This window comes from Panthera tigris, chromosome D1, assembly GCF_018350195.1.
Source record: "Panthera tigris isolate Pti1 chromosome D1, P.tigris_Pti1_mat1.1, whole genome shotgun sequence".
NCBI classification, from domain to species: domain Eukaryota; kingdom Metazoa; phylum Chordata; class Mammalia; order Carnivora; family Felidae; genus Panthera; species Panthera tigris.
Window position 1 is genome coordinate 55,103,462 of NC_056669.1, and position 16,184 is coordinate 55,119,645.

Sequence of the window (16,184 nt, forward strand, 5' to 3'; positions counted from 1 at the left end):
TTAACCTTTACGAGACTCAGTTTCCCCAAACATAAATGGGGACCTTACTAGTCCCAGACAACTGGTTTCTATTTATATATTCGCTGTCCCATCCCTAGCCTCGCTTTCTCCATCTGAAAACTGGAGGCTCGGATGGTACCATTTCACAGGACGGCTTAAGGGTCCGGGAGATGATGGAGGAAGGCGAGTCTGGATACAAGAGCACAATCAGAGAGGGGAAGTGACCTGCCTGGACTCGTCAGAGGGGATGGCCGCGGTGTGGGGAACCCCCTCTGCGGCCGCCCCAGGGCCAGTGAAGGGTCATTTCCTTCCGCGTTCAGCCCCGCCGTCACCTCTCCTGTTTGTCCCCCCTAAGTGCGGCGGCGCCGGCAGCGGGGAAATCGGGGCCAGGCCGGATTTCCTCTGCGGACCTGCGGCTCCTAGAGGGCCCCCTCCCGCCCCTCCGGACCCCGCGGGGCCACGAGCTGCACGTGCGGCGGTCCGGGGCGGCCTCGCCCGCCCAGAGCTTCCTTAGCGACCCTCCTTCCCACCCCCGGCCCTTTCATCCCGCCCCCTGCCACCCCGCCCCTTCCCAGCCCGGGTTCCAGCGGAAAGATGCTTCACCCTCTCGCGCGTTCCGGAGAAACCGAGTCACGCGGGGGCGCGCCGGCCGGGCGCTAGGACCCCGCAGCTTGGCCGAGGGGGGGCGTGGTGGGGCGGGTCGGCAGGAGAGGTATTTAAATTGGAGCCCGAGCCGCCCCCTCGCGGGTCGGGTTCCCGTGGGGCAGTGGAGCAGCCGTGGGCCTCCGCCGGCCGTGACCCCGGGGTCTGGCGCGGGGTGGGGCCGTGGGGGGCAGATTTGCGCAAAATGTGCCGGGGCTGCGCGGGAGAGGAGCGGCGGCCGCGCTGAGCCAGGTAGGAGCCGCCCCGCGGGCGAGGCTGCCGGCCCCTCGGGGAGCCCGCTGTCCCGCGCCCCTGGCGAGCGCTGGGTGCGGCGAGTCCGTCGGGACGCCTCCCGCGCCCCCCAGTAGTCCTCTCCGGCCGCCGCCCACTTCGCGCGTGGAGCCAAGCTTGACCCTCCCTCGGCCCCACGGCTCCTGTCTCAGCTGATCTTTCCCGCGAAGGGAGAGCCCGGCGTTCCTATTTGACAGATGGGAAAACAGGGGCGGAAAGGCCGGCACTTACTTGCCCGGGAACTCACAGCTAGGCTAGGGCAGATCGGGATTTGAATCCAAGTCTCCCACCACCCTCTGACTCAGGCCGCCCCGGGGCTTCCCATCCCACCGCACCAAAGAGCTTCCTTGCCCATCTCTGGGTGGGGATTGGTAGGGGCGGGGGGTGGGGGGGGCACCTCTCCCAGGGGGCTCTGAAGCCGGCCTTCTTCATGAGTGGTAAGATGTGAGGGACCCCCACCCCCACCCCAGGCTGCCTGAAATTCCACCATCACAGCTACATTCCTTTGGGTTAAGGTCTAATTCCCCCGTGGGATGCACATGTCTCCAGAATGGGGCTTGCCCTTAGTGATTCACTGCTTGCTATGAACGTCCACAGCAGCTCACCCAGGACCCCACTCTGCTGGAGACTGGGGCTGAGAGGAGGGAGAGGAGCACCCCAGAGCCCAGTCCTGTGAGCCTGTTTGTTTGTGTGTGGTAGGGGTGGGGGTGGGGGTCGTCGGAAGGGGTTAGGGAGGGAGCACTTGGCCTGGTGTAGTGGAAACATTTGCTCTGAAGGCAGACAGACCAGATTCTGAATCAGTCTCTGCTGTTTACTGTGTGACTTTGGGTAAGTCACCTCTTTGAGCCTCGTTTTCCTCATGGGCAAAGGGAGGACGAGCAGGCAGCTCAGCACCTGGAGAAAACACAGCATTTGGGTCATGGAGACCTGGGCTAACCCCCAAAATGCTAATAAGCTGAGTAACTGTGGGCTAAGTCACTTCACCTTTCTGAGCCTCAGTTTTCTCATCTGTAAAGTGGAAATTATGGTAACCACCTTATTGGGTTGTGATTTCAAAGAGATAATATACGTCAAATGCTCAGAAGAGTGTCTAACGTCCTGAAATAGTAGAGATGGGCTTATTATAATAGCAGACATTGCCCCCACTATTTCTCTCTCTCTCTCTTTCTCTGTCTGTCTCTATCACACACACACACACACGCACACACACACACACGCACACACGCACGGTTATCCTCTGGCATTTCTCCTCCCAGTTAGAGTTCTAAAATGTCTCCTGCCTTCTCTTGCCTAGGCTACTGGTCTGCAGGCCAGAGGCCTCGCTCCTCAACATGCCTCACCTGGGCCATTCAGCCTTGTGGGTCTTTGCCCCAGCTGGGAAAGATGTGTCCAAGATATTTTGACAGCCATTCTCAGCTTGATCATCACTGTGCTTGGGGGAAGCCAGTGGCAGAACAGGAACCAGGCTGCTTGCTGGACTGATGGGACACTTAGGCACTGAAAGGTTAAGGGACTTGCCCAGGGAGCAGGGTCGGTAGGCAGTAGAGTCTGGAAGTAAGCCTGGGTCTGAGTGACTGCAGTGCTCCCTCGAGGGTGAATAGCCCTCCAATGCCACACATCGAGTCCTGGGCACTGCGGAAGGATGCACAGATGCCCGCCTCAGGGGTAGGGTAAAATTTGGCAGGCAGAGGAGGGGTGGTGAGGGCCCCTTTGGGCAACAATGCCTTCAGGTTCAGGACCCAGAGGTCCTGACCTTGTCCTGACCTCGGAGGCCCCTGCAGTAGAGCCTTTACCCCTCACTTTGCCATTCGTTCAATAGATCTTTGGTGAGCACCACTTAAGAGACCCCTGTTCTCACAGAATCAGAAATAAAGGAGCAGAAAATGATCAATGCAAGGAAACAATAAAATGTGTGAGAATCTGGGGACTAGGATTCCAGGTGGAGGGAGCAGCAAGGGCAAAGGCCCTGAGGCAGGAATGCACTTGCTATGTTTGAGGAATGGTGGAATTTGGTAAGGGCAGGGCGAATGGGAGATGCGGGCAGAGAAGAGCTTGTGTAAAGCCTGGTTGTTATTGGAGGTTCTCAAGCTGTGAGATTCATGATCTCATATATGATTTGGAGACCTCACTCTGGCTGTGCGTGGAGGGCAGCCTGAAAGGGGTCAGGGTGGAAGTATGGTGTTGCTTCAAGGCCCAGGGTTGTGATGGTGCCTCATTGTGGGGCAGTGATGGAGGAGGGAAGTGGCAGACGGCCCCAGGGTCTGTTTTTCAGGCAGAACAGGCAGCACCCGCTGATGGGGGGGAAGGCACGGCAGGGAGATGAAGGGAGAGCCTAGGAGAACGCTGCTCTCGCCAGCGTCACCCTGTGTCAATTCTCAGTGCCTCCCTGGCCTGCTTGCTGGTGTGAAATGGAGCCCAGGGGAGAGTGAGTCCTCTGTGCCCTGGGGCACTGACCGTGGGAAAGGGGTTGGAGGCACAAGCCACGGAGTGCTCAGTGCTGTGCTCACTGGAAGCTCAGGGTCTGTGGGAACCTGGAGGAGGGACTATACATTGCCCAGACTTGGGGAATCAGAGAAGGCTTCCCGGAGGAAGTGGTATTGAAGCTGAGATCCAAAGGATAAGGAGACATTCAGCACAAGAGAGGGGAGGAAGTGAAGATTTGGGGCAGTGAAAAGGCACTCAGAGAACTGAAGGCAATAGGAGGCTTCCAGAACCCAGAGTGGGAAAGGGGACAGTGCTAGATGAAGCTGGAGGGAAGAACTAACCGTGCAGGCACACTCCCCAAGGGCCTTGAAGGCCCCCCTGAGAGGTTTCCACTCAATTCTGACTATACTAGCTTTCAAAGGGGGGGGGGTGATGTTCTGCTTTTTAGACAGCAGAACCAAATTTCCTGTGAAAGCAGGTGAGAGGAGAGCAGCTGTGGGGGGGGTGGGGAGGGCATGGCCCTGAGGGGAACCTAGGCAATGGCGTTTAAAAGATGCCCCTGAATGTTTGGGCAAGAAGTGGCCTCAGAACCAGCCATCTTAATCTAAACTTTATCACAAGGACACTGGTGGATTCCAACAAAGACCCAGCCCTCAAAGGTCCCATAGATGCCTCCTCTTCTAAAGCACCCTTCAGAGTGGCGATTCAGTGCTCGTTTATTAAGCACCCGTGGGTGACCTTCTAGTGTAGACGTTTAGGGCACAGATTGCCTGTGCCAGCCACTGGTTAGTTGTGTGACCTTGGGCATGTTACTTAACCTCTCCGAGCCTCAGTTTCCCCACCTGCAAAATGGGAATGGTAATCATAGAACCAAGTGCGTGAACTGCTGTGAGGATTAAGTGAGTTAATACACATAAAGTATCGAGAAGAGTGCCTGGTTTATGATAAAGGGCTCTGTAAGGGCACTTTCATAGAATGCATCTCATTTGATCGTTAACAAAACTTGGCAAAGTTGGCATTAACCTCAAAAGAGGAAACTGAGGGGCGTCTGGGTGGCTCAGTCGGTTGAGTGTCCGACTTCGGCTCAGGTCATGATCTCACAGTTCATGAGTCCGAGGTCTCTGTTGGGCTTACTCTTGTCAGCACAGAGCCTGCTTTGGATCTCCTGCCCCCTCTCTCTCTGCCCCTCCCCCGTTTGTGCACGTGCATGCATTCTCTCTCTCTCTCTCTCAAAAAAAAAAAAAAAAAACACAAACATTTAAAAAAAAAAAAGAGGAAACTGAGGCTCAGAGAGGTGAAGTGACTTGTGCAAGGTCACACAACAGGCAAGTGGAGGGGAAAGAGAAAGCAGTCAGTTACGGGTGACTGAGTCCAGTGCTCTTGGAGGGCTTTACGTGCCCTTCCTTGTTAACACTCTGTTTGCATTATGATCACTTCTGTGCATTTATATGTGGCCTCAGTTCCCAGCACAGAGCCAGACTTGAGGAGGCATTCAGTTTAGGTGTGAATGAATGAATGAATGAATGAATGAATGAATGAATGAAATCAGTGGCTTGATCTGTCTACTTCTAGCACTTGGCCCAGCTCCTCAGCAAGTGAGCTGCTAGCGGCAATGGGATGCAACCCTGCTCAGGGCCTCTGTGGCCCCCCTCAATGCCACCTCAGCTCTACACGGAGAGGACACCAGCAGGCCTAAGAGTCCCCCTGCACTGGCAGTAGGCAGTAGCTTCAGTGAAAGTAAAGGGCCTGGAGCCCGCTCCTGGGGAAGTCCACAGCGACAGTGCTGGGGGCAGGGCAGAGGCCTCCTGGCGGGGTTTCCTGTCAGGGCTCCAGGCCCAGCCTTCAAACAATGGCAGCGACTCCAGAATCAGAAAATCAAAAGAAAAAGGGCAAAATAAAAGTCCGGGGGTGGGGGGAATTGAGGAATTCCGTTTGGGGTCTAAGGAACCAGGATGGGGGACCTGCTTATGACCTGGGTAGAAATGCAGTCAGAGGCCTAGCTCCCCACCTCACCTCACCCCAGCCCTGAGCTTGGCCCAGGGCAGCCCTTAGAGTCCCTCTGTCTCCTGCTCACCTCCTCCAGGCAGTCTTCTGGCAAGTAGGGTCTTTTGAAACCCAAATCTGACCAAGTCACCCACTCCTTAAAAACTCTTGCTGCCTGGGGCAATGGCCTGGCACTGGGGATCCTTTGTGGTAGCCTTTGGACCCAGTTCTCACCCACCTCCACTGTGATCTGGGGTTCCCTGAAGGCAGGCACAGACAGGATGGGGGCAGTGGAAAGGAGCCAGTGATCTTACAGTGTTCCCCTTTCCTTCCCACCCTACACAGAGCCATGAGCCACCAGATCCTGCTGCTCCTGACCGTGCTGACCCTGGGCCTGGCCACCTCCCAACACCGAGACAAGGTGCCCTGTAAGATGGTAAGAAGCCCCACCTAGGCAGGGTAGGGCCCCTAGGGTGTCCTGCCGTCCCAGCCCCACAAGCCAGAAGTCTGAGGAGTTAGAAGAGGAAAGGGAATGCATTTGTTTTTTTAATTTTTTTATAAAGTTTATTCATTTATTATTTCAGAGAGAGAGAGAGAGGGAGAGAACAAGTGGGGGAGGGGCAGAGAGAGAAGGAGACACAGAATCCGAAGCAGGCTCCAGGCTCTGAGCTGTCAGCACAGAGCCCCAGGCAGGGCTTGAACTCAGGGAGATCTCAGGGAGATCGTGACCTGAGCCAAAGTCAGATGCTTAGCCAACCAAGCCAGCCAGGTGCCCCAGGGAATGCATTTAATGCATTTAAATCTTACATTTAATAAGTACCTACTAGAATGTTTAAATACCTTCTGCACTATTAATCCTATTGGGTAAGTACCATTATTCCCATTGTATAGAATTGGAAACAGCTGTTTAGAGAGGCTAGGTTACTTGTCTAAGGTCATTCAACTAGGACCAGGGGGCTGATATTGGACTCTATTCCCCAAGCTGCCTCTGCAGGGCAGTGGACCCATCTGGGTGATGCAGAGTATGTGTATGTGTGGGGAATTGGGGGTGGGCCAGCTGGGTCCCTCATGCAGAAAATCTCCTTTCCTAACTGGGGTCCTTGACTTGGGCCTGTCTGCTGCTTCCCTCCCTGATGGGATGCCTCTCACTCAGTACAGCCAAGGCCAAATGCTACCTCCTCCAGAAAGTCTCCCCTGACCACTCCCAGGCTGCTCTGGTTCTGTTTGCTTCCTCTTTCTGGACCCTCCTACTGAGCACATGGGGTAGTGGGTGAGTGGGTCCAAGCCTGGTTCCCCTGCCAGACCAAGAATTTCTTGAGGGCAGAGATAAGGTTTGGTTCACTCTGGGTCCTTTTTCTTGCCCTGAGCCAGGCAGACTAGCCCTGAAGTCACTGGGACCCCGCAGGATACAGGGAAAAGGGACCACCTAGGTCCACTTATAAGTCACCCAGGTGAAGGCCAGAGTCAGGCTGGAGAAGGCACAGGCCCTCCAGCAGCCCCACCTGGACCTGGGGCCAGAAGCTCATGATACAGGTGGGGCAGCTGCCTCAGGGGCTGGAAGGGCCGGCAGCCCTTCCCTGGGTTGGCGGGGTCCTAGTGAAGGGGCTGGACCACCCAACAGGCAGAGGGAAGCTGAGTGAGCTTTGCATTCTGGGTAAAAGTGCATTCAGAAAGCACTTTCTGAACTACCATGGAAGATCAATATAGGAGTGACGATGACTTTCAAAATAGTGAAAAGAAGTTGCCACATACTAAGGGCTCGCGAGGTGCCTGCACCATGCTGAGGGCTTTCTCTCATTTTATCCTACAAAGAACTCTTTTCAGCTGAGGACACTGAGGCTGAGAGAAGAGATGTGACCCACCAGGGTCATACAGACAGGAAGCAACAGAGCTAGGACTTGAACCCATGTCTCCCGAGCTGGTGCTGTCCCCTGCCGGGTGCCTCTTTCTACCTCATTTCCCTTCTATGCGCAAGTGGCAAAATGGAGTTGGGTGGAAAGTCCTCTTCCCTCCTAAAAAAAAAAAAAAAGCAGGGCAGTGGCATGCTGGCATCCCAGAGACAGCGGGTAGCAGATTGTCAGGGACAGCTCTGAACTTGGCCATGTCAGCCATGCTGGAGGCTCAGAGCCGAAGGCACAGCGGACACCCTTAGAAACAGAGTTCTGAGAGCCACCCTGGCCTTCACGCTCCCTTCTGGACTGGCAGCCCAGAGCCGCCCTGCCAGCCTTCGTGGGCACCAAGGTGGAAAGCAAGTCTTAGGCCCTGGGCTTGGCCAGCTTTGTGTCCTGGCTCAGCTCTCAGGGGCTGGTGTCTTGGGAGCCTTTGAGTATCCAGAGGCGAGATGGGGTGTGGGATAACATGGGTCCCAGTACAGTGCCCCCCATACAGCAGATGCTCGGCAAATGGTACCATTTACTGTGCTGGAGTAGTCAATGTGGGTGCTGGGCCAGCTGAGGGCCCAGTGATCAGAACTCAGCTGGCACCGACAGGAAAAGGAACTCACACTGGTACCTCTGACCGTCAGAGCTGGGGGAGCCTCTGACCGTCAGAGGAGCCTCTGACCGTCAGAGCTGGGGGAAGCTCACCCCCCTGCCCTGAGCCTCAGTTTCCTTAGGGAGTACAGCAGGGTAAATAAATGAGGCAAGGGGTCTGCGCAGTCCGCCATGGGGCCTGCCACAGAGCTGGCGCTCCGTGACAGCCGCGGTCATTGTGTTCCTTTTGCTGTTCCTTCCTTAAGTCAGGATGGTCCAGGGAGCTGAGGATGGAGGTGAGGCCGTGCCTAGTGGCCTGAGCTGGCAGAGAGGGTGTGAGGGAGGAAGGGGCAAGAGACGGGAAGCGCTGGCAAGGTGACAGGGCTGGGTTTCTGGTTCGTGGGGGTGCCCAACCGCGGTGTATCTGTGGGTCTCTGAGGCCTCCAGGAAGCTGCTTCGCTGGAGGTGGTAGGAGTGGTCACTGGGCTGCCTGGAACGGGGAAGAGTCACACAGATGCCTGATGAGGACCCCCCCACACACACCATCACACACTCACCTTGGGGTTCTGGGGAGGAAGCTGAGGGCTGGGCCAGGCAGGGGACACCCAGGCTGCTGTTTCTGCTGTGTGGGCTCAGCCACTAACTCACTGTGACCTTGCATAGGTCACTGCCATCTTCAGGTTCCGTCTTCCCATCTGAGAAGTGGGTGGGCCAGAGTCTTTTTACTCTAATGGGCTTTGAGTCCATTTTGAATACATCGACTCTCTTTTTTCTTTCCTTTCAGAAAGGTGATTGATTCAATCCCTCAGACCTTTACTAAGCCAGAGATGTCCGTGACTCATTCATTAAAAAAAACTGATTGAGCACCTTTTGTGGGCCAGGTCCAAGGCATCCCCATCAATCACACCAGTCCCTGTTAGCTCTGAGCTCTCTGCGCAGCAGGTCCCACACAGTCACAATCTGGGGCCAAAGCTCTGCGAGAGGGAGCACTGGGGGCTCTCTGGCCTGGGGAGAGCCCAGAGGAGACCCAACCTGCCCAGCTCAGTACGTTGGGCTCACTCTGCACATCTGGGTGGGGGTGGGCCTAACCAGTGCAGGGAACAGCAAGGAGAAGGCCCAGAGGTAGGTGTGGGAGGGTATGAAGGGCACTGCTCAGATGTTGTCACTGCATGTGGGCTGGGCAGGAGTGGGCTGGGGGGAGAGGGGATAAGTTGGCAAGGGCTACAAACAGTTTTGAACCCCACTGAGGGTCCTGGACTTTGCCCTGGAGGGGATTAAGCAGAGGGTGGCACAGAGTTTGTTTGTTTGTTTAGCAGTTGCCAGGCATTTGACTGGTGGAGGGGTCAGAAGGGGTCAATGGATACAGAGAACCCCGGGGCAGGAATAGGCCTGAACTGGGTGGTTGTGGAAGTCAGACCGTTTCCTGGGAAAGGCTGCCTTCCTGGGGTCCTTGAAGGGATGAGAAGGGGAGACTGTATCTGCACAGAAAGCATTCAGGCTCCAGAAGGCCCAGGCACTAGAAGGACGGAAGTTGGGCCTTTGATCGTGAGGAGACCCGGGCTCCAATCCCAGCTCTGCTCCTCATCGGCTGAGCGATCCTGGAGCCTCTCTACCCTCTCTGAGCTTGGGTTTCTGTAAATAGGGGTGATCATATCTGACGGGCTTGCTGCTGCGAGGCTCCAGTGAGATGAGGGGCCTGAATGTGCTAAATAAAATGTAAAATGCTGAGTTGGTGCTGAGGAAGGCTGTTAAGTTTCTAGATAAGAAACCAGAGTGATGATGTGATTTGGTAAGGCTCACACAGCAAAATCATATTCTTGTCACCAAAGAATGTGGGTTGGGACCCCGGCCATCTTTCCCCCTGCTTCCTACCCCTGTTCCCATCTCCAGAGGCCAGTCTGGATCGGGCCTTGGGAAGCAAGGCCACGGATGGAGGTGGGGCAGGTAGCAGCAGCAGAAAGGAGGTCTCCTCTGGGGATAGGCAGCAAGGAAGGCAGGCACTAGGACCCGGAGCTCTGCCCCCTGGAATGAGGTCTGAGGGTAGGAGGCCAAAATGAGAACTAGTGAGAGGAGTACAAACTGCATTTTGGAAACATTTCTCCCCACATGGTTTCTAGTCTAATAGCAGCTGGGTAAATTTAACTCTCTGGGACCAAAGAAGGAACCCAGGATATGAACCAGGAGTCCCGGCTATCAGCTTGGCCCTGTTGTCCACTGGCTTGGGATCACACTAGGTGAAATATGGTTCCGTTTCCTGTAAAATGGGATAATAATCAATGTAGGGTGTTTTGTTAGTTCATTTGTCCTCATATCTGTCTGTTATTTCTGTGTGTATCCATCAAAATTCCTTAAGTCCCTCCCTGATGCCCAGCCCAGGACTGAGTGCCAGAAATGGGAGCAGGGGGCAAGATGGAGATCATCCAGACATGGGAGGATTAGGCTGGGGTGGGGGAATGTGGAGCCCTCGCTAGGTCTGGCTGGGGTGGGGGTGGGTAGGAGAGGGGGTTGAGTCATCCTTTCCAGATGCTGTGTCTGGTTCCACCCCCCACTGCACCCACTAATGCCCACTGCTCTCCCTGCCCTCCCCGACCCACCCCAGGTAGACAAGGAGGTCTTGTGCCAGGGTCTTGGCCTGTTCCAGGTCCCCTCAATGCTCCCGCTGGACATCGAGGCCCTCGACCTATCTGGAAACCAGCTGCAGAGAATCCTGGCCTCGCCCCTGGGCTTCTACACAGAGCTTCGGCACCTGGACCTGAGCACCAATGAGATCAGCTTCCTCCAGACAGGTGTCTTCCAGGCCCTGCCCCACCTGGAGCACCTCAACCTGGCCCATAACCGCCTGGCAGTGGGCACCGTGCTGAGCGCCCCTGGCCTGGGCCCCCTGCCGCATGTGACATCTCTGGACCTGTCTGGGAACAGTCTGTACAGTGGCCTGGTGGAGCGGCTGCTGGGGGAGGCACCTGCCCTGCGCACCCTCTCGCTGGCAGAGAACAGCCTGACCCGCCTGGCCCGCCATACCTTCTGGGGCACACCCGCGCTTGAGCGGCTGGACCTCCACAGCAACGTGCTCATGGACATTGAGGACGGCGCTTTCGAGGCCCTGCCGCACCTGGCCCACCTCAATCTCTCCAGGAATTCTCTCACCTGCATCTCTGACTTCAGCCTCCAACAGCTGAGGGTGCTTGACCTGAGCTGCAACAGTATTGAGGCCTTCCAGACGGCCCCAGAGCCCCGGGCTGAGTATCAGCTCGCCTGGCTTGACCTGCGGGAGAACAGACTGCTCCACTTCCCTGACCTGGCCGCGCTCCCGAGACTCATCTACCTGAACGTGTCCAACAACCTCATCCGGCTCCCCGCAGAGCCACCCCAGGGCGGTGAGGGCATCCATGCACCTTCCGAGGGTTGGTCAGCCTTGCCCTTCTCGAACCCCAGCCGGAACTCCAGCACCCACCCCCTCTCCCAGCTCTTGAATCTGGATTTGAGCTACAATGAGATTGAGCTGGTCCCTGAGGGCTTTCTTGAGCCCCTGACCTCCCTTCGCTTCCTAAATCTCAGCCGAAACTGCTTGCGAGCCTTTGAGGTGCGGCGTGCGGGCTTCCTGCCTTGCCTCGTGCACCTGGACGTCAGCCACAACGCGCTGGAGACGCTGGAGCTGGGCCCCAGCGCCCTGGGGTCTCTGCGGACACTGCTCCTACAGGACAATGCCCTGCAGGACCTGCCCCCCTACACTTTTGCCAGCCTGGCCAGCCTGCAGAAGCTTAACCTGCAGGGGAACCAGATCAGGCCTTGCGGGGGGCCAGGTGAGCCTGGCCCCTCGGGCTGCGTGGCCTTCTCTGACATCTCTTCCCTCCGCATCCTGAACCTGGCGGACAATGAGATGGAGGTGCTCCGGCCGGGTGCCTTCCTCCACACGCCGCTTACTGAGCTGGACCTCTCTGCGAACCCAGGGCTGGATGTGGCCACGGGGGCCTTGGCGGGCCTGGAGGCCTCCTTGGAGGTCCTGGCCCTGCAGGGCAATGGGCTGGCCATCCTGCAAGTAGACCTGCCCTGCTTCAGCTGCCTGAAGCGACTCAATCTTGCCGAGAACCGCCTGAGCCGCCTGCCTGCCTGGACGCAGGCTGTGTCACTGGAGGTACTGGACCTGAGGAACAACAGCTTCAGCCTCTTGCCAGGCAGTGCCATGGGCGGCCTCGAGCCCAGCCTCCGGCGCCTCTACCTGCAGGGGAATCCACTGAGCTGCTGCGGCAACGGCTGGCTGGCAGCCCAGCTGCACCAGGGCCGTGTGGACGTGGATGCCACCCAGGACCTGACCTGCCGCTTCGGCTCCCGGGAGGAGGTATCCCTGAGCCACGTGCGTCCTGAGGACTGTGAGAAGGGGGGGCTCAAGAATGTCAACCTCATCATCATCCTGACCTTCGCACTGGTCTCTGCCGTCCTCCTCACCACACTGGCCACCTGTTGCTGTGTCCGCCGGCAGAAGTTCAACCAGCAGTACAAAGCCTAGAGAGGCCAGAGACTGTAGAACGGCCCGGCCGGGAGCCCCGCCGGGTCAGCTGGGGAGCCAGAGGCACGGACAAGGGCGGGGACTGACCCAAGGTCACACAGGGTCTGAGAACTCTGCTCTCTAAATCCCAGCCCAGGGCTCCTTTCCCTGTATCCCGCTGTACTGGCAGGTGACCCACTTCCCAGGCCACACATGTGGTCCAGCTGTGGAAGCCGGAAGTCAAGCAGTTTCAGGAGCGACAGAAAATAAGGTCGACCTATCCAGTCAACGAATCTTCGCCCGGCATCTGTTTTGCACCACATCCTGCTCTGGGGACTGGGGACGCCCGGTGACTGAGACACATCCCTGCCCTCGGGCATCTCCCGGCCCTGGTGGGGAGGTGGTCGCCAAGCCAGGCAGTGACCACACGGAGTGTGGAGATCCAGGGCCCCAAAGCTCTCCAGCCCCAGCTGGCTGAGTCCTGGGGCTCAGTGGCGAGCCCTGCCTCAGCAGGGCCAGAGCAAAGGAGGGGCGAGACCCAGAAGACTTGTCTGAGCCGGTTCCAAGCAGACTGTTTGTCACATCTTCTGATAATGACTTTCAGCCTCTCTGGAACATGAAGAGCTTGTGACCGGAAGAGAACTGGAGCCACATGGATCGGGCTACTAGGCGGGCTGCAGCGGCTCCTGCTTAAGAGGCGGTTGCCCTGGGTTCCGGCCGGGTGGTAGACCATCCCATTTCCCACTCCAAACAGGCTCTTTCCCTACCTGGCACCCTCGTGGTGCCCACACTAGCCCAAACACCGCTCCAGCCCCCCAGCTCCTCTGCAGGCACATGCAGGCATGCTGTTCAGTCCCAGCCCTACGCCGGCTGGTGAGCCAGGAGTTAGAAGCTTAGGTATCTGGTTCTGTTTTGCACCAGGCTCGGCAGCTGTGACACGTCTGCCTCTTTACGACAACCCTCTGAGGTTGGTCTTTTATCCCATTTCACCAAAACTCCAAAACTCTCCCTTCAGGGTCCTCCAGCTAAAAAACGACATAGCTGAGATTCAGACTCAAATCCTCCTGTCTCCAGGGCCTGACCTTTGCCACTGTGGGGGCTGTAGGCCGTTAGGTGGACAGGAAATGGACCCACATCGAGGGAACAGGCCCTGGGGGCATCCTGTGCCACATATACCCACCCACTCCTCTCCCGGCTCTCTCCTAGGCAGGTAGACACAGGCCCTCCCCTCCTCCTCTGCCTCAGTTTCCCTTACTCCCTCCTTTGCAGACTGGTGTGTATTCACCATTTTCTGTTTTGCTCTTGTGTTCCCTCTTCCTCCACTGAGCGAAGTCCTGAGTTTGAGACTATTGAGTCCAACCTCCCCGTTGCACAGATAGGGAAACTGAGGCTGGGGAAGAGAATGGAATTTGCTGAGAGCTTCACAAGTCGGTGGCAAAGCCTGTGAGAAAAAGTGGATTCAGACCTCCCTGGGGGTGTGAGGGGGGTTTAGGGCTTGGACCTGAGTGATTCTCTTCTCTCTCAGCTGTCATATCACAAGATAATGCTGGCTCCAAACTCTTTCGGGTCCTCATCAGGCAGGGACTTTTTCCTCTTAGACAAATGAGTAGAAATACTCATCTAGGTGTAACTCCCTATTCTTCACACCCATGGAATCATGGGCTTTCCAGGGAGCCCTGGGGTCAGCCCAAGACCCTGTGTTACTGTCTTCACCAGCTTGGCCCGTGGTCTGGCTCACGATGGTGCTTGAGTGAGACAATGAAAACACCCCTCTCTCGGCCCCATTTTATAGACAAGAAAACTGAGGCCCAGAGAGGGCCAAGGACTCAGGGAGTCAGTGGCAGAGCCGGGGCTAGAAGCTGGTATCTTGGCCCCAGCCTGGGGCCCTGGTGGTATGTGGGACAGCCGGGTGGATCCAGCCCTGGTTGGGATCACAACCACAGATGGTCACTGCACATAAACACTCTTCCTCAGGCCTGGAGGGCGGGGCGTGGGCCCCTTCGTGCCTGATCTTTGAAAACACTACGCAATGCTGCTCTCACCTCCCAGGAGCCAGGCCACAGCCCTGGCCTCGGGACCAGCTCTTTGTATAACCCACATGAATGTATTAAAAAATAATTTGGGAGAAACAGCGTGGCCTGCCAGCCTCCTCCTCACTGCGGGTGATTGGCATCATGGCATCCGCTTGAGCCCTGCCCCCTCTGCTTCCACTGCGGGCATTGGATCCTCATGGCTAACCCATGGAGAGATGGGCTGAGGGCTGTTGAGGGGAGACTGAGGCTCTGGGTCCTCACCGCCCGGGACCTTGGGGCCTCAGCCCTCATTCCCCTGCCACACCTCTGACCCTTGCACTCAACAAGCCCTGACCCGGCCTGACCCTTCCTCCTTCGGCAGCTTCTGTTCTCACCCTCTCTCTGTGCTCACGGCCCTGCCTCATCGCAGAGCCCTGCTGTCTCTCCTGCCCACCCTCCGGGGCCTTTCACGGGCCCTTCATTTTCCTCCCTGTGCAGCCTCTCCTCTGTCTTCGCACATTCCTCTCACACCTTGGCTGTGTTCAAGTCTGGCTTATCTGAAAGATAGTAAAAGACCCTTAAACTGCTTTCCCTCTCCTTCTCCTACCTCATAGGTAACTCCTTGGTGAAGTAGCCCCCCTCTCCCCTCCCTTCTCACCCACCCCAGGTGTCATTGCCCCTCTGCACCACCCCCCCCCCCCCCCCCGCACTGCCTTGAACCGAGGTCATCTAGGGTATCCTTTGCCAGACTCAGTGCACTTTCCAGACTGTACCTCCTCGACCCCTCAGCTGCGGGGGTCCCTCACCCCATAGTCCCCGTCCCTCATGCCCGGCACTCAGCACACTCGCCTTGGTATCTAGGCCCCCCACACATGGTGTCTGCCTTCCTTTGAGACCGCTCCTTTTCAGACTCTGCTATGTGCTCATCTCCATCCAGCTTTCTGAGTGGTGATTGCCAGGACGCTGTTCCAGGCCCTCTTCCCTCAGGAATGCCATCACCCTCATGATTGTAGCCACTCCGTTGCTCTGATGCCCACATCTCTAGCTCCAGCCCCAGTCAGCCCTGAGCATCCGGCCCTGATACCCAGAGGCCTCCACAGCTGGAGAGCTAATGTTCTCCCGGGGGCCAGGGAATTGAATCGGTGGTCAGTTGAATGGATGGCTGCAGTTCAAGACCGAGCTTAAAAGAAGACCGTGGGAAGGGGGGCAAGGAGGAGAGCATTCCTGGTCCCTGGAAGGGAGCTGGAGGGTGTGGGCTGTGAGGTCTGGGGGAGGGGACAAGAGCCACCTCACCTGGGGTGGAGGTGGGGGACAGGTGAGGGGCTCTGAGGTGGAGTCCGGAGGGCAGGCAGTTACCCCACCCTCCACTTTCCAGACCCCTGTGCCTGTCCTCATGTGGACCCATCAGCCCTTCTCAGCTGCCTGACACCCAGACACTATCCCCTTTAGAAGTGCCTTCTCTTCCCTTCTTCCTCTCCCACAAATTCCCGCTTAGTGACGCTCCACTTCCTCTGTCCTCCAAGCACCCTGGAGATTTCTCCACGGTAGCTCCTCTGGGCTGTGACCTCTCACCTCAGAGCTCCTACTCCAAAGGAAAAAAAAAAATTTTTTTTTAAGTTTATTTATCTATTTTGAGAGAATGAGACACAGAGTATGCGAGCAGGGGAGAGGCAGAGAGAGAGGAGAACGAGAATCCCAAGCAGTCAGTGTGGAGCCCAATGTGGGGCTCGAACTCCCAAACCGCAAGATCATGACTTTAGCCGAAACCAAGAGTAGGACGCTTTAACCGACTGAGCCACCCAGGCACCCCTCCAAAAGAACATTTTATGTTTATTTTTATTTATTTTTTATTTTTGAGAGAGAGACACACACGCACAA

The 16,184-nt window shown here is 56.9% G+C and overlaps 1 protein-coding gene across 1 annotated transcript; it reads left to right on the forward strand.

Annotated features, from left to right (window-relative positions):
- The first annotated feature begins 704 nt into the window (after positions 1–704).
- Positions 705–14,983, forward strand: LRRC32 (leucine rich repeat containing 32). The gene is made up of 3 exons (XM_042959096.1): positions 705–894; positions 5,686–5,776; positions 10,411–14,983. The coding sequence occupies exons 2-3, from the start codon at positions 5,690–5,692 to the stop codon at positions 12,313–12,315; spliced, it is 1,992 nt and encodes a 663-aa protein (XP_042815030.1). The 5' UTR covers positions 705–894; positions 5,686–5,689; the 3' UTR covers positions 12,316–14,983.
- The last annotated feature ends 1,201 nt before the right edge of the window (positions 14,984–16,184 follow it).